Source organism: Pogona vitticeps, chromosome 2 (assembly GCF_051106095.1).
Source record: "Pogona vitticeps strain Pit_001003342236 chromosome 2, PviZW2.1, whole genome shotgun sequence".
Lineage (NCBI taxonomy): Eukaryota > Metazoa > Chordata > Lepidosauria > Squamata > Agamidae > Pogona > Pogona vitticeps.
This window is the reverse complement of record NC_135784.1, coordinates 33,521,017-33,539,031: the sequence shown is the minus strand read 5'-3', so window position 1 is coordinate 33,539,031 and position 18,015 is coordinate 33,521,017. Positions and strand designations below refer to the sequence as shown.

Here is an 18,015-nt window from a genome sequence, read left to right as displayed (position 1 = left end):
GCCAGCCTGTGTGTGGCCTTGGGCAACCTCCACAATCTCAGGATGGCCCCAGAAGAAGGGAAAGATAAACCACTTCTGAGTATTCTCTACCTGGAAAATACTAGAAAGGGTGACCATAAGTCAGAATTGATTGATGACACATTGCTATTATTTAAAGTGAACAGTGTGTTCTTTTTATGGACCCCCTGCCATTGCCACCTCCTGTGTCCCACAATGATTTGGAGATGAGTGGTCACAAGAACAGGTGTAACCCGCTAGGAAGTATGTGGTCTCTAGACCTTTCATGGTTGTTCCCCTTCCTGGCTTAAAGGGTTAAAAGACACTCTGTTGTTTTTGTTTACTGTTAAAATGCACAGCCTCACATCTCAGGTCTCAAGGTCCTTTGCTATGTCTTTAAAATTCTCTCCCTCTCTTTCCTGGCTTTATCACCTTTTTCATCTCCCGTCTCCTTCTTCTCCTTGCTTTCTCTGTTTTTCTGCTCTGTGTAAGCTTATCTCTTGTCCAGGAGCCTGTCTTTTGTCTTCTCCTTCAGACTCCTGCATTATAATTACTGTACCATCCCCCCCCTTTTTTTTCTTTCTTTTTTGCTTCCATTCTGCCCCTACTATGCACTGGACTCTTTAAGCCACGTCTCTTCCCTCTCCTCCAGGTACCTCTTCAAGACCCACTTCTTCAGTATTTAAAATTTGAAAAAAATGGAATTGATTTCTTCCCTCAAGGTTATGACTGTGAAAATGCCCTGCAAATACACATGGGACCACCGCTGTGATTACTTGTCTCTCTGAGGCTTGCTTCCCGCAACAGATCCATAGAAGCAGGGCCAGGATCCTTTCCTGCATGTATTTGTTTGTTTTTCAGGAAAATAACTGCAATTCATTCAACTGCTCTTTTTCACAGATGCAGCGTGCATATATTTAGTACACTGGACTAAAATATATATATATATTTTTACACAGAAAATATGACACTGCTTTTGATAAGGGGTCTTATTAGCACTAAGCTGAAAATTAAAGGAAAACATTCCATGAATATTTTTGATTGATTTCTAAACCACATCCTCTTTTTCTGCAGTCTTTTAAGACATTAAGATGTTTGGTAATGCAAAAAACATTCCCTCACTCTGAACGGACTGCCTCTCACCTTGAGCATGGGGTTGGAGAAGGGAGTTTGTATATTAGCTTCCTCCCAGGTATCCAAGTGGACTCCAGGGCACAGAACAGGATTATAAATGTTGGGCTTTCACATTATTTAGGACTCAGGAAGGGAAATTGTTTCCTCCTCTCACCTCAAAAACATTTTTGGCCTTGACAGGTTAAAAAAACAAGAACTTCACATGCAAGGCCTAGCTGAAAGCAGGGTTGTGTTACCCAGTAACAAGAACTGAAGCCGATTAACCATATGAAATTTCAACAGACTAAATCTGCATAAATAGGATAAGCTTGGCTTTGGCACAACTCCAGAGGAAGAGACCACCCCTCAATATAAAGCACATGTTTTAGATGGAGAAAGTTTCCCAGGTCCCAAGGATTAAGTCACAGCTAGATAGCTAGCTAGACAGCTCAATCTTTAGGTATCGGAGTTCGATCTCCCCATTGTGTTTCCTGTGAGTAAAGCCAGCCTCTGTGGCCTTGGGCAAAGCTGCACAGTCCCAGGGAGCCCCCAGAGGAAGGGAAAGCTAAACCACTTCTGAATATTCTTCACCTGGAAAGCCCTGAAAAGTCAGAATTCTCTTGATGGCATATGATGATCATGACTGGGGTCCCTGGTATGGTAGTGGACAGAGTAATGGACTAGGACTCAGGAGGCCTGGGTTCAAACTCAGCTATGGAAGTTCCCTTGGGGTGCGGAACAGGTAAAACCACTCCTCCAAATGTCTCACTTTGAAAGCTGCATTAGGGTCACCATAAGCCAGTTCAGACATGATAACACAACAACAACAAGGGGAAAAGATCTCTGCCTAAGATTCTGGAAAAAGACACAAGCAGGCTGGAGGGGGTGGTGAGTGGGGATGGAGCCACAAGCAGGTAAGTAAGTGGGGCCAGCCCCCTCCCTCTCCCTCTGCTACCGGATGGAACCTCACCAAGTGCTTGGAAATTTTCCTTTGTGGACTTGCAACACCAGAGGCCTCTCTTCCAACCAACCCCATGAGGCAATCCGATGTAGAAACAAGGCTTCCCTGTGGGCCAATTCATTTTTTCTCTCTCTTTAATTCGAAGACAAACTGCTGCACAATTAGAGCAATTAGAAGAGGGGTTTTCAGGAGGTTTGTTATGGATAGGGAAGGGAGGGTAGAGTCTCTTCCCTCCTTAGCTATAATCACCCTCTGGGAAAAGAAGGCTCTCTAGGTGCCATGAGGGCTGGATGGTGGGATAGGGCCAAGGCAGGGAGGTCGTGAGCCAGGTCAAAACATATCCCAGGACAGCAAAACCCAGCCACCCCCACCCCACCCCTGGAGGAGGGAATGAGGTGGGGGGCCAGTACAGGAGGAGCAGGTATTAGAGCTGGTTGTGACTCAAGGTTGAGATCAAGGTCCTGGGTGCTGCTGAGCTACAAAACTCACTGGCTGGGTGAGAACAAGCTATCTCATAGGAATATTGCGAAAATAAAGTACGGGACAAAGGGGAGCAATGTACACCATCCTAACTGCACTAGGGAAAAAAGGTTAGCCCAGCAAGGCAGCTAATAAACAATTTTTAAAACAAAGGGTCCAATAGCCTATAAAACAGACTCCTACATTCCAAAATGCCATTCAGGCTCTGGGACTCAAGGTAGGAAGTCATGCCATCCCGTTTTGAAAGAAGGCAGCTTCTTCTCAAGATAAGAAGCTATCCTGTTGTCCAGTCAACACGAGGGCTGCCCTTTCACCCCTAACTCTGGCTAGCCCGTTGCTTGTCTGGGTTTTCGGTTTTTTTCTTTTTGCAAGCCTCCTGGACACCCGTGGGTTTGGCTCCGCGCAGCTGGCTTCTCCTGCCCGAGGGAGCCTTTTGCCCATACTCACAGAATGAATCCGAGGAGCCGGGCACAAGTCTGCCACCTCTTCTTTGCAGGAGTCTCGGAAGAGGCAGCTGGGCTGCTCCCCGCCGCACCAGACGCAGTTATATTTGGCATCCGCTGTTTGGCAGCGGCTGCAATCCAAGTGTCCCACGGAGCAATTATAGATGGTCACTGCGGAGAAGGAGCCATTGTAAGAGTTTCAGAACAATTTGACTAGAAAGAAAGACTGTTAAACTGAAGCGAGGTGGAGAATTTAAAGTCATTGCCCAATAATTCCACATACTCCCTTTCACTCGGCCTCCCTCTCTTACTAATCGTCACTTTAATCAGAAAACAGGACCCCGGGATTCATGTCTAAAAGTAACCCTCACCCTCTAACTCCAATAGGCCACCTTTTTTGCATTTGGCCAACATCCTTCCAGCAGGGCCAGGTGTTTGTTAGTCCTTGGCTCCAAAATATAGCCCTCTACACCAGAGTATGGAAAGATCATTTTTCTGACAGGCTTTGAAAAATAGGGGACATGTTGCCTACATCTGGCTAAACTTTTTTTTTCTTTTTTAAAGTAAACCATTCCCAAGTAGAGACAGACACAAACTAGAGTTCGGTGGTTTGGCCCGGTTTTGTGCAGCACCCACAGCGGTGTTCTGCAGATGCTGCACACTTTCTTTCTCCTGCCTCTTCCTGATTGCAACGGCGCACAACCCTCCTCTGCCTTCTTTGCATGATCATCCACTCAAACGAGGCTATGGGGCCGGGAAACCTCCGGTACTACCGGCGAGTGGGCAATCACGCAGAGAAGGCAGAGGCAGGATGCACGCTGTTGCCAGCGAGTGGGCAATCGTGCGGAGGAAGAGGACGGAAGCGTGCACCACCTGCACAAAAAAAAAAATCTCAAAACCTACATGGTCGCCGCGCCGAACCATCAAGTCACAGTTCATGCCCACCTCTGTTCCCAACCCTTCCCCGCATCTTCCCCCCCCCCCCCCAGTACCATTGAGGTTTTCAATGCTGTCCACACGGAGACGCTGCTTCCTTTGCACAAAAATCTCTGCACTGAATTCGGGTTGGGGTGCCGAGTAACTGTACTGGAAGAGAGACCAAAACATCAGCCTTGGAAAGGAATGTCACATTTCTTATCCCAAATGATAATTATATTCTATAACCACCTCCTGTAGGTCTGTGTGGTTCACTTTGTAGCACAGGAAGAATTTGAGGGGGGGGGAAGAGTTTCTAGAGCGGCGATTCCCAACCTTGGATCGCCAGATGGTCTTGGACTACAACTCCCAGAAGCCTTCACCACTAGCTGTGCTCACCAGGATTTCTGGGAGTTGTAGTCGAAGACTGTCTGGGGAACCAAAGTTGGGAACCACTGGACTCCAGCTTGAAGGTTCTAATGTAAATGCAAAAACCAGCCAACCTACCCACCCAAAAAGTCCAACACATGATCATTCTGGAAAGGGTTCCTCAGCATTTCTGAAATACTTCTTTGGAAAAACAACTGATATCCGAAGTGGATTAGCAGTGGAATGAGCCTTCACTACAGAGGGCTCAGATCGGACAATGTCAGTGTTAGTGCTAACCTACTTCAAGAAAAACCCAGCACGTAAGTTCATTTTGAAAATATTTCTTCAGCGTTATAATATTTTTGAGCCATTTCTTTAAAAGACGGTGATTTGTTAAAAAGACAGTAAGTGGGATTGCAGGTATAAGTGTGGAGAGAAAGCTCAGTTAAGGTCTGTGCTCATCTGGCATATAAGGATTTAGGACTGACAAAAGAATGGCTTAAAACCTGGACAATCCCTGTCAACATGCCTCTAAATCTGGCAATTATTTTACAGCCAGAGCTGGTGGATATTCAAGGGCAGGGTCCCTGTCATAGGAAGGCCTTACCTGGTGCAGCTGGCAGGTGATATAGGAAAGGGTGGGATTGGTTTCATCCTGCTCAATATACGCTTCCACAACCAAGGTCTTCCCCTCCAGAACTAAGGCACATTCATAATCCCAGAGCTGATCCTTCAAGAAAGGAGAAATCAAGGGCTGAATCATACAGAGAGAGACATGCCCTCCGCTTCAGCCAGCACTCAGAAACGTTACTTTTTTGACCTATAACTCCTAGTGGCCATGTTAGCCCAGAAAACTTATCCAGCTGTACTCCACGTAACTCCTAGGCGCCCTCTAAACCGAGTCCTCGCTCAAATTCATCAAGGACAAGCCCTGCACTGAATCCCATGGCCATTCGAAGATCCCTTACCTGCCAACCCGCCACCATTTACTGTCTGTTAGTACTGGTGGGAATTAGTTACTTCTCTAAACAGTGCTGGAGAGTGATGTCGTTTGGCAGGTGTGATGGACAAATCAATTACGGCAGCAACACACCCACTGTTTCAATGTGGGTCTAGCTCAAAAACAGAAGATAAATGAGACGTGTAAGCACAACCATGAAGCAACTAGAAAAGACCCTAGAGTATAGGGATGCATTGTTGGAGGCTAAGGCCAAGAGCAAAGCACTTTAACCCTACCCGCCTCGGCTTCACTAGACCGCTATTGTCGTGTCTCTTCATTGTCCCAGTAAATACACAGTACAGTGGTGCCTCGCTTAGCGAGCACTCCGTTTAGCGATGAAATCGCTTTGCGACTAACTTTTTGCAATCGCTTTTGCGATTTCGTTGGAATGAATTAACGTCGCAATGCGAGGCACCACTGTATTTGTCAGAGTTTTTACAACCTTGCATGCTGCCTGCAGTTTGTGTGATTAGGACAGCCTTTCCTGAGCTGGACTGATGTCACTCTATCCAGCACTAACAATTGTTCTTCCCTGTCTCTGAATTCAAAGAGAGCCACGTCTCTTCGTTTTGTGTCCCCCGCCCGAAGTCTGTTGAGGTCTATTATTGAAAGCAGTCACGATTATTTGTTTGCTGTTTGATCTGTTCTTACTTACAACTGTAAGTAAATGAAACATTTTTGTTTTTTCTACTATTCATGTCTCAGAGTGATTTTTCTGAGACTGTAAGTGCCAGGTATTGAGAAGCGGTGGTCTACTCTAGGGAACTTGAAGCTATTCTGCTCTGTGAATCCTCGCGCTTCTACTGCACAGCTAGAGGAATTTAACCAATATTTTAAAACTCTGCAACAATACTGAGATTAATTTAACACAGATCTCAGAAAAGAACAGGCAGCTGTTCACTGAACACCCACAAAAGAAGTTTTCCTATCATGTCTCTCCTGCAATATCTGAACAATGGCCAGCACTAAAGGCTTACCTCATAGAGATGGAAGTTCCTTCCGATCAGTGTTATCTTTCTTTGTACGTTGACTGGCAACAGAGATGACCCCTGAATTCCCCTCACACAGGGACAGGCATCTGCTCCCCAGGTGAACTCTTCATTCTGAAAGTCCACAAAACATAAAGACAGAGCAGTAAGAGGATTTCCAGAAGTTTTGTACTTCTGCATCCTACCCCGCCCTCAGCAAAAAGCTTGGAGCTCAAATACAGAGCCAAATACTAGTTTAGAAATGTGACCTTTCTCCGGCACGGAAAACAGGTAAAGGTAAAGGTAAAGGTCCCCTTGACAATTTTTGTCTAGTCGTGTTCGACTCTAGGGGGCGGTGCTCATCCCCGTTTCCAAGCCATAGAGCCAGCGTTTGTCCGAAGACAATCTTCCGTGGTCACATGGCCAGTGTGACTTAGACACGGAACGCTGTTACCTTCCCACCGAGGTGGTCCCTATTGATCTACTTGCATTTGCATGCTTTCGAACCGCTAGGTTGGCAGGAGCTGGGACAAAGCAACGGGAGCTCACTCCGTCACGTGGATTCGATCTTGCGACTGCTTGGTCTTCTGACCCTGCAGCATAGGCTTCTGCGGTTTAGCCCGCAGCGCCACTACGTCCCCTCTTTCAAAATATACTGGATTACAGGACATATAGAAAGAACATTTTCCCATATTGTCACAGTTGGTTCTGGGCAACCTAAAGTGGGTGAGACAGAGCATTTACCTAGTGGGAGGATGGGGCAGATGGGTTTGGTCTTCTGTTCCCACAGATAGATACTTTATTACGGTCAATTACCAATATCCAAACTACATAGACATAAAATACTGTATATCCAAAAAGCATACACACATATACACATACCTAAAATCTTGTTATTGCTATAACTGAAAGCTGAATAAAAATTACTTCATGCATTTTAATTGCAGCTGCACAAAGTTTTGCTACATTATACAACATACTTATATTTGGTCCCGACAGCATGCCTGTGTTTTGCCGTGACAACAATAAATGGGTACAACCCGCCTCTCAGGGTCCAAGGGGTAACTTCATATAAGGTTTGATAAAAATTTTCCGAAATCCAAGATAGACCGGGCAATGCAAAAGAATATGAGTTATTGTTTCTATACCACCAGAATTACAAGGACATTCGTGTTTGGAGTATGGAATCTTTTTAAACGTCCCCTCTTGTACTTCTGATGGCAAAGTGTGCAGGCAATTAAAAGACACAAACAAATGATACAGCCATGGTAAACAAACTAGGTTATGTTTACACCAGCCAATAAAAGCAGGGTGAAAAGGTGGACCTCCCCCCTAGGGAGGAACAGAAAGGCAGAATCATTTCCCCTTCTCATTTTTAGAAGAAGGCGCAAAAGTCACTGGTATGCCATAAAAATACCACTTCATTTCCCAAAGACAGGCCCATACAATAACGTCTCTTCATGACATAGGTCTCTTCCAGGAAAAAGTTCCTCTTGATCAACCTATTCATTGTAGATAAACAAGAGGATTCACAGCCATGCCACACGGCTATTTCCTAGCAAGCGGCTGCTGTCACCACTCCTGCTTGGCCTCAGATAGGAAGCAACCACAAAGTCTCAGATTTAGCCCCAGGCATATGCAGGCAGGAGTGAAATAGAGGCATCAGCTTCCTTAGGTACTCTGAAGCCAGCCAGTAAGCACTCTGCATGGCTACTTGGGCTCTGGGCAGGAAAGAATGGGGAGCATGGATAGAGGAGGCAAAGGATGAAAAAAAAGGAGGAAAAAAGAATGGGGAGCATGGGGAGAGGAGCAAAGCCTTCCCTCCAACCATTATTTGACTTATTTTTCTCTTTTTCTTTCTTTCTTTTTTTCTTTCCATCTTGAACAACTGATTATTGATGTTGTATATTGTTGTTAGATTTAAATTGTTTTATTTTTAAGTGTTGTTAGCCACCCAGAGTGGTCAAATGACCATATGGGCGGCATATAAATACAATAAATACAATCAATCAATCAATAAAATAAAGCGTGAAAAAAGGACAAAGGAAAGAATGGGGAGCATGGGTAGATGAGCAAAGGGTGGGGAAAAAAAAAGGAAGAAAGGACCCCTACTGTAGCAGTAAATTTCTCCACAAATGCCTGGAACAAAGGGGAGTATCATGCCTTCAGGAGGGTCAAAAACACTTGCAGAATCACAGATTTTGCCAGAAACTGAGACAAGCTTTATGCCATGGTAATGGCAGATATCATTCAGATCAGGAGCACTTTGGAGACCAAATGCTTGTCTGAAAGAGCCAGAAGTGTCATTCTGGGGCAGGGACGGCTCACAAATCGGGATGGGGGAGTGCCTCCTCACCCCAGGATCTGGGAAGGCAGAGGGGGCCCTAGCACAAGCTTCCATCCTTCTGGGGGAAACAAAATGGCAACAACCATCTAAAGCGCGCTGGGTAGTTTAGCTGAATTGCTGCTATCCCCATCCTTTCAAGGCCTGAGAACACAGCCACAAAATGGTGGAAGTGGGGACCGCTCTACCACAAGCCACTCTTTCCTCTTTAGTTTTTCTCAGCTCCAAAGTTCCTCTCCCAGACAGTGTTTTTTTGTTTTGTTTTGTTTTTTTTGCAGAGGAAAACAAATTGCTGGACTATCGTTACATAACAGTCATGGCCACCTACTTGGGCTCTGAGATGACAGTTGAGACTCACCAAGTCTAGAAACCCAGGGGCGTCATATTGATAGTCCAGTCCTGGGTTCAGAATCCTGGGGAAATCCGATATGTCACTCTCTGAGGAGTCTCCGTCGCCTGAGAGGAGGATGGAGGCCGAGAGAGAGGACGTGTCATTCTCCGGCAGCAGAGGACCCAGCCATTCCTCGCTGTCCTTGGATTCTGTACTGTCCTCAGGAAGAGGCCAGTCGGAAGGGCCGGTAGGCAGGGGCGTCTCAGACGTCGGTAACTCCGTCTCCAGGTCTTCCGACAGCAGATCAAGGGAAGAGGTGGAAGCATTTCCTGTTTGGTTGGGGGTGAGAAGAGTTGGCATGGGGGACGGGGTGGCCTCTGGGAGAGGAGAGGTCGTGGTTGAATTTTCAATATCTGGAGAAGGCGTCAATGACTCCACAAAAGGCCACTCCGTACTCTGGGTGGCTGTGGAAGGAGAAACGGTCGACCAGTCATCGAGGCCCGTGGTCAGTTCTGAGGTAGGACGTGTCGTGTGGCCAGGGGTCTCCGGTGGGTGGCCAGAGGTAGGCTCAGAGGTAGGGCTAGCGGTAGTAGGCACTTCTGTTGGGGCCAGCGTCAAAGAGTCTGCGGTTGCCTCTGGCGAAGTGACCGCAACAACTGTGTTCGAGGAGGCCACGTGCGTGGGACCCAAGGTTTCTGGCTGTGCTGTTGTGACAGCTGAAGTCACTGGTGGTGAGGTAGCAGGAATAACAGGTACGGTGGTGGGACTGGGGGTAGAAGGAGGCAGAGGTGTCACTGAGATTACAGTGGCTTCCGTGGCCCCAGTTGATGATGACGAGGGGGAGGTCGCTGCATTTGGAGTGGCTGAGGAAGGAAACGGACTAAAATTTGGTATCTGAGTCTGGAGGGATGAAAAGAGAAGGGAGAGCCAGTCACAGAAAGAATTAGCAACAGCAGCAATTAAAAAAAAACAATAACCAATGATTGTGGATATGAGAGATTCCTACCCCAAAACGGGTTGCAAACAGCAACTGAAACTAGTAGTAAGTCACAAGTAGAGCAGGCTCACTGAACCACTGGAACTTATAGAGGAGTTGTTAAATCCCCACTGAATGAGCACAGGAATACTACTTAAGGCATTTGTCCATTTGAACAGAACCTCGAAGAGTAGGGCCAAGCATAGGCACCTTCTCTCTTTCCACTTTATCCTCAGTGGATCTTGCAATTTTCAGGGTGCCGTATGCCGAGTCAGCATACTGGTCCATTCAAGACAGAAGTGGCTACACCAGTAGCTGGGAATCTGAGGTTCTTCCAGTGTTTCAAGGATGACAACTTCCATAAATCTTGATTATTGGCTGCACTGCCAGGGGTTGATTGGAATTGGTCTATATCAACAGATGGGGAGTCAGACCTTGGCTGTTCCCCAATTTTCCAGAAGATGCCAAGGATTGTACTTGGGACCTACCGTAGGCAGCCTACGTGGGCTTTCCTACTGCACTTCAGCCCATGTAGGTACCTGCAATTTTTCCACTCATTCACTTTCTCCCATCTTGTTCTACTGCACATCTACCTGTGCTCCAAACCTCCTCCCGTTTCTTAATCCTGTAACTATTTCCAGAGGAGTGGCCACGTTTGTCTCTTGCAACAAACAGAATCCTAACTCAGGAGGGCTTCCAGCTCTGCTTGTAAAGGAGTCTGCACCTTGTTTCAAAGAGAAAACAGCAGTCCCCCTTTTGCAGCAGAATAATAAATAGGGCAGCAGTAAAAGGTCAAGGACCTGGGCAGGAGTTGGGAGGGGCTTTCTGCACAAAGACGGGAGGGGGCACTAGCAAAGATGGGTTCACTAGCCACATTACTTATTCCTTCTCTAAAGCTGGTGCCCCACTGTACTGATACACTGAATAGCATGGCAATAAAATGCTCTCCTTCCCACCGGAACTTTACCAGCCAGGCACTCAACAGACTGCTTAGCAGACAGAAGCATTGAAAGACGCACCCTCTCATTGTAGATCATGGTTCCTTCTTCACAGGCAGCTTTATGGGTGCAAAGGTGCTGCTGGACACACCAGTTACAGCCCCAGTGGCTGCTCACACATCCCTGGCACCTGGAAGCAAATAAACACAAATAGCTGTTAAGGAGGAGGCCCAAAAAAAAGTCAAATAAGAGCTTCACCACAAGGACAACGCCAGGGAAATAATAATGTGGGAGAGGGCACCCTTGTGGACTTACGGTGCTGATCTCCTCAGAAAAGCCACTGCTTTGCAGTCATAGAAGGAAAAGGGTGTCGAAGCAATGAAAATGTCATGGAAGCGCACCACCAGCTGAATGGTTATGTGGTCTGAAATGAGAAGGGAAAAGACAAAAAACATAATTCACCAGCAAATCTTCCCCAGACAATTCAAACACTGATAATGAGAGATGGGATTGGATGGGTGATCTAAATGCAGGGGTGGGGACTACAACTCCCATCACCCTTTGCCATTTGCTATGCCAGCTAGGAGCGAGGCAGATGGTAGTCCACCAATAAGCATGTTTTCTCCCTGACTCTACTAGAGTACTCTAAAAGTCAATCAAAATGTTACAGGTATAAAAACCAAATTCTACAAACTCTCAGCTAGCAGAACACATTTTGCAAAGTTTATTTCAATATTTTTACCTCATAAAAACGTGGGGTACTATTCCTATAAAAGTACTGTAAGTGGTTTATTAAATGGAAGAAACGAGAGTCTTTCATTTTCTTCTGATGCAGACAAAGCATATACTACAAGACCCCCCAGAAAAATAATGAGCAGGGACGTTGACAGGTCTTTGGGCCCAAGTGCCAAGCCCAAATCTTGAGGCTTGAGTCCCAAGTTCGGGTTCAACCCTTGAAATCATTTGCCTCGCCTCCTCAAGGCCTGGGACTCAGTACGGGGACCCAAAGACTCTGGACTGTGCAGGTGCAGAGACAGGGGGCCTGGAAGGGACATCTGGCCCGACTCTCGTCTGTGTCGAGCTGAAAGTGTGACTGAAGTCAGACTCGACAGCGAGTTGTGGCTCACAGTTCCCCATCCCTGGTAATGAGATTTAAGAAAGAGAGTGTTGGGAGAAGCAGGAAGTGGAGGACAGAGGATTCTTGGTGGGGATCTCATGGGATCTTGTCCAAGGAGTAGTAACTGGAATCGACAGAGAGGGTGAAATGGTTGGAAGCAATAAAAACATTCTTTCAAGCTTAGACAAATGCCTTCCCCAACACAACTTAAAAATAAATAAATAAAATAAACTGTAGCAAATGCGATGGAGACTCTGTACTGGTTTTGTTGTGTGCTGCTGTTTTGTTGTATGCTACCACCTCTGACACATGGGGACTCAATGAATAAGCACTCTCTAAAATATCTTGTCCTCAGCCACCCTGCTCAACTCCTCCAGACTCAAGCCCGTGGTCTCTTTTAGGGAGTCAGTTCATCTCAAATTTGGTCTTCCTCTTTTCCTGTGGCTTCCCACCTTTCCCAGCATTATTGCCTTTTCCAGAGAATCCTATCTATTCATGATGAGTAGGACAGCATCAGTTTCAATATTTTTCCCTCCAGAGATAGTACTGGCTTAACTCATTGGCAATGGTACAAAGAGCCTGGAGAGGAGAGAAATTGTCCTGCATTCTGCCCAATATAGGGTTTTCCCCATATCAAACACCACTGGGGCTATGCTACAGCATGGACGTGGCGCCCTAGCAAGATTAATTCCATCCGTTTCATGGTCTGCACAGGAAATCTTAGCCCCGAACTTTGAAAAAGTTGAGAGAGGAACACTTTGAACACCTACACGACATCTTACCCTGGTGAAGCCAAGAGAATTCCACTTTGTGCAGAACAAACCCAGTATGGCTGTGTACAATGGCTAATCCCTCCAATTTGTTGCAGGTGCCATTAAGAAAACAGGCCCAGGCCTGTGAGCTGCAAACCTGGCAGTAAGCTGTTTGTCTGGTTTTGTTCCCTCCTGAGAAGCCAGAGAACTAACCACAAAACAAACTCAGAGTTATTTCTGTGGTTTACGTGAAGAAAGGCAAGATAGAGAGCAAGCTCCCTGCTGTATTAGCACAATAAACAATTAGACACAATAAACAAACCACCGAGCAAACAGCAAGGAACTGTAGCTCCGGTCTAGGTGCTGATCCAATGTTTTAATGGCCTTTGGCTTAAAATTAAATAAAATTGAATTGAATTGAATTGAATATGTGCCCTATAGAATTTCTCAGGATCAGAATCTAGCATCTCTAGACAGGAGATGCTGCTGCAACTCTAAAACACCACAACAAATTGGAGTGGGCGTTATTGGGCTATTAGGATGAGTGGTTTGATTCCCCTTTATGCATTACGATCCTAGCTGCTTACGATCCTAGCTGCTCCCACTGTCATGGTTGCACATTTGGTACTGAGCACCAGAATGCACTGTTCATCCTCCACCAAACAGGATTCCTCTTGAGCTGTAGCTTAATGCGATGCTTGAATGTGACCATGGTGGTTCTATTTCTTACGGCAGGCACTCACCTGTTCCTGCTTTCAGGACCAGCGCATGGCTTGGATTTGGCGAGGGACACATGATGCCCGACCCCATCCGCACTGCTGGGCTCTCATAGTCCTCAAAGAAGCACGAATAATACTCTCTGTCTGGCAGGGGTGGCAAATCCGAAAGGGTCAGAAATATCTGTCAATCAGACAGTATACAAATCAATACATGAATCTTGCTCTTTATAAAGAAATATCCTCTCATGGGGAATTATCGCATCTGAAACTGGAAGAGGTAGGATAAAATAAATGCCAAGGAAGTTGATAGAAAAGGCTAGGTCTACGAAGACACAAGGGAGCAAAACCCTTGCAGAGGAAGCTGGTTACTATCATGTCATGGAAGAGTGAATCCACTCCGGCTTTAGTCTGAACTTCACCAATGTAATCCAAGGTGATGGATACTACCCCAGCCAAGGAAAAATAAAGAGGGAAATACTAATTACTGATGCATTGTTTCTATCATGTTTTCCACAGCTCTGTATATTTTTTCATATACTGTACAGTGGGGTCTCTACTTAAGAACTTAATCCGTATTGGAAGGTGGTTCTCAAGTTGAAAAGTTCTTATGTCGAATCTGCATTTCCCATAGGAATGCATTGAAAACCATTTAATCCGTATCTGCTCTTTTCCGTCCATAGAAACTACAGTGGAACCTCTACTTCAGAACTTAATCCGTTTTGGAATGTTGTTCTTAAGTTGAAACGTTCTTAAGTTGAAGCAAAATTTCCCATAGGAATGGACTGAAAACCAATTAATATGTTCTGGCTGTTTTTTTGTTATGTAGAGGTGTGTTCGTACATTGAAGCATTAGTTCCCATAGGAACTAATGCAAAGCTGGTTAATACGTACTCTACCACTAGGGGGAGAATATTTTTTTTAACCTAAGATGACCTAAGGTTAAAAAAAGAGCAGGAAAGGGTTTTTTTCCTGTTCTTATCTTGGATTTCTGTTCTCAAGTAGAAGCAAAATTTAGCAAATGGAGCTGTTCTTAAGTTGGATTGTTCTTAAGTAGGGACGTTCTTAAGTAGAGACCCCACTGTACTTCGTAAGACTGATTATATGCCATCAAGTCAATTCGAACTTAAGGCAACCCTTACCAGGGTTTTCAAGGTATAAAGTACTCAGAAGTGATTTACTATTATTTTCTTCTGGAGGTGTCCTGGGACTGTGCAGCTTGTTCAAGGCTATGCAGGCTGGCTGTCCTCTTGGGAGGCACACTGAACTATCCGGCCAGTAAGTTTTATATGCCTTTCTATGCAGGGACTGACAGAGGCACAAAAAACCTGAAATGCATGTGTATTCCTTTATCTGCTGGGAAGGACCATACCTATGTCACCGATAAGAACATGTGCTTTGGATGCAGACGGTTCCATGCTGGCATCTCCAGAGAAGGCTGGGAAACGCTCCTCCCTAAATATCTGGAGAGCCTAAATAATTAGGAACCATTCATCTTTTGAATACAACTCTCAGCATCCCCATGCAGTCTAGTGAATGCAAGCTGGCAGGAGAATTCTGGGAACTCATCCAGAAAGAAAAGAAAAGAAAAGAAAAAATAAAAGGAAAGGAAAGGAAATCAATACCAAGCTTTGTTCTTGACACACACTTTGCACCCTTTCCAAGGTTTATCTATTTAGGTTTGGGCAATTCCACATCACACGAAAGCCGTGACAGCAAAAGTGTGAATGACTCCCGATTCCTTCCACAACAGAAGTGTGAAAAGAAGATGCACAAGCCACTCACACTTCAGCTTTCCCCAGAAGGCAAGATGTTTTCCTCTTTACAAGAGGATTTCACACCCTTTATGGGGAAACTACACATTTGAGCAGCTCACATTTTTCTGCTCTTCTCGGCTGATGCTGGCAGGGCTCAGCGACTGGACAGACGGACACTGCTGGGTCACATTAAACCCCCACAGCCACTGCTCGCTCACGTCAAACCTGGAGCATTCCGAGCGACGGCTGCACCTAGGGAGACACAAATAAATGAAGGCTGAGGAGAAACAGAAGAGACCCTCGGTTGTTCGAAAGAGGAGATCAACTTGCAAGGGAGGGCAAGCAGCTTTGTCCTGTTTATGCAATGTCCAGAGCTTTGGCTAAAAACTACACCTTACCAGGACAACCCCCCCAAAACAACAACAACAACAACAACAACAACAACAACAACAACAACAGCAACAGCAACAACAGCAACAACAACAAAAATTAACTGCTGATTTCTAATGTGAGCTTTCATGGACAAATCCACTTCCTCAGACAGCATCTCCCAGAATCCCCCAAAGGTCACAAGAGTTGGAGGATTCTGGGAGTTACAGTATAGTCTAAAAAAAGTAAAGTTGCAAGATTTGGGTTTGAACATACTGTATCATATTGGTGTGCAGTAGCTAGCAGTACATTTCTGGGCCCAAATCAAAGTCCCGGTTATAAAAACTTATATGGCTCAGATCCCCGATCTCTGATAAAACACTTACAGTATCTCAACATCAAACTATCGTGACAGCAACATCTGACGTCTTCCCCTCAGCAACTCCTCTAAGAGAGAATTGGGGGGGGAGTGACAAGGTTGAGGGCCATTTCAGTTGGGTCCCTCCATCTGTGGACCCTTCTAAAACTCACCCAGCCCCAGTATTATCATCCTGTCTCTATTAACATATTCCTCTACTCTCAGGCATGGCTAGGAGATTATCACTTGTTGTTTTTTTAACAGATTGAACCTATGTTGACTGATTGCCCTTTGATTTACTTTTACTGAGGGAGAAGCACAGTCTTTGTATGATACAAATATATAAGCCTAAATCCAGCTAGATCCAACTGCAGTAGACCCACTGAACCAACCAGATTTACGTAGATTCTGATGTACCTTTCAGCAAGTGGTTCAGTGTTTGCTATACAGTATTTGTGATCTGCAATTGAATTTAGGCTACTGGTTTTACGATACTCTTATTTTTAATGTTTTCATTTTTTTAACATTGGAAACTGCTGGAGCCAACAATAACAATGGATATTGCCTGTCTGCAAATATATGGAGCAGATCACCTAATTCAAAACTGAGTGCTCTGGGAATCTAAGGTTTTCTTGTCTGCCCAGAACAGGAGTCCAGTAGCATTTCTAGTACCTCATGGACCCATTACAAGCAGCAAACCTCCTGTCTGTCGCCACATCTTAAATCAACATTTTATTAAGCATTTCAAAGAAAGGAGCAGTATTAAAATGAATCATTTTGGTGATCTCTAAAATGGAAAGGAAAAAAAACTGAGAACATTTAAAAAACCAGAAATAAAACCATTATCCCTACAAGAAAACAATACAGGAAAGAAGTGATTCATTAAAATCTGCAAATACGGCCCAAACCCAACATTCTTTGTGCACTTCTAATTCAGGAAATAGCTGTTTGTTTGCATCAGTATAAGGACGCAAACGGAAATCAGGTTTGTAGGAAATGGTTCTTCATTTGCTATTAGGATCTCTCCAACTCATTTACTCATTATTATTGCAGAGTTCCAGGAACTGACGCAAGAATGGGAACTTAACTGACCTCCACGGCCAGGCAATTCGTAACTTAGCAGGGAGTAAGTATTTAATTAGCTCTTTATATGTTAAAAAAGAGACCTCCCACCAAACCCCATTTTAAACGGAATCAATAGGGAGTCCAAGGGACTTTATAATTAGTTTCCGGCATTTTATGGAAGAAGACCTCTCCAAAATTTTGTATGTGAATATAGAGCAAAAAAGGATTCTGTACAATGGAGATTAAAAATGCCTGGTGGTGGGACAGGCCCCCAAGGCCTTCCCTAAATCTTCAGGGGGAGGCACTTTACCCTGCCACGGCCACAGCAGCTGCCACTTCTGTTGAAACAATGCTGTGTCATTCCAGGAGCCCTGCTGGACAAATTATTTGGCAACCTTCACCACTGGGATACTAATAGGGAGCAGGCAATGATGCGTAAGAAATCACCACTTTTGTCAACAGCAAAACAAAAGCTCCTGTTTTTGCCATCCTCATTAAGCCCCTCACGGCCTCTCTTACACAACTGTCCAAACTGGATGAAGGCTTCTCCATTCTTTCTACTTTATCCACCTCTCCATTGCACAAGGTTAAAACGAAAAAAGCAGTTTGGGGAAAAATGAATCTCTGGGTCCCAGCTGCTTGTTTGGACCTCTGTGTATCCCATACAGACTTCTCTACGAAATCATTAAGAAAATAAATCCCAGCCAGTTCTTTCTTACTTTCCTTGGAGAACACACCATCCACAATAGGGGTCCCTCAGGGCCAAGCACGATTCACAGTCAGAGTACTTGGAGCATTCAAAAATGGGAATCTTGGAGACCTGTAAGAGGAAGATACGGAGCATCCTGTTGGAAACCAAAGAAGCTCAAACATCTACCTTCTGGCCACGGATTTTGCAGGACTCTTGTTTTTCTCCCCCCCCCCCCCCCACGAAGGGCACCATTCAACTAGTCTCTGTCCGGCGTTAATTTCATGGAAGCCTGGAATTTAACATGTGGTGCAAGTATTGCCATCGGGAGTTGAAATCTGAAAAGGAACTAAGTTCA

The 18,015-nt window shown here is 45.2% G+C and overlaps 1 protein-coding gene across 4 annotated transcripts in view; it reads right to left on the bottom strand.

The window, feature by feature from the left end:
- PLXNB1 (plexin B1) overlaps positions 1 to 18,015 on the bottom strand; it is a 160,638-nt gene that overhangs the window by 30,495 nt on the left and 112,128 nt on the right. For all 4 annotated transcript variants that reach the window (XM_020808809.3, XM_020808810.3, XM_078388778.1 and 1 more), the window contains 10 exons: positions 17,689 to 17,789; positions 15,297 to 15,429; positions 13,448 to 13,604; positions 11,151 to 11,259; positions 10,917 to 11,025; positions 8,949 to 9,821; positions 6,256 to 6,381; positions 4,886 to 5,008; positions 3,987 to 4,080; positions 2,999 to 3,165 (listed from right to left, as the gene is read on the bottom strand). In XM_020808809.3, the coding sequence (XP_020664468.3) occupies positions 2,999 to 3,165; positions 3,987 to 4,080; positions 4,886 to 5,008; positions 6,256 to 6,381; positions 8,949 to 9,821; positions 10,917 to 11,025; positions 11,151 to 11,259; positions 13,448 to 13,604; positions 15,297 to 15,429; positions 17,689 to 17,789 (1,992 nt within the window). The remainder of the gene's footprint in view (positions 1 to 2,998; positions 3,166 to 3,986; positions 4,081 to 4,885; positions 5,009 to 6,255; positions 6,382 to 8,948; positions 9,822 to 10,916; positions 11,026 to 11,150; positions 11,260 to 13,447; positions 13,605 to 15,296; positions 15,430 to 17,688; positions 17,790 to 18,015) is intronic.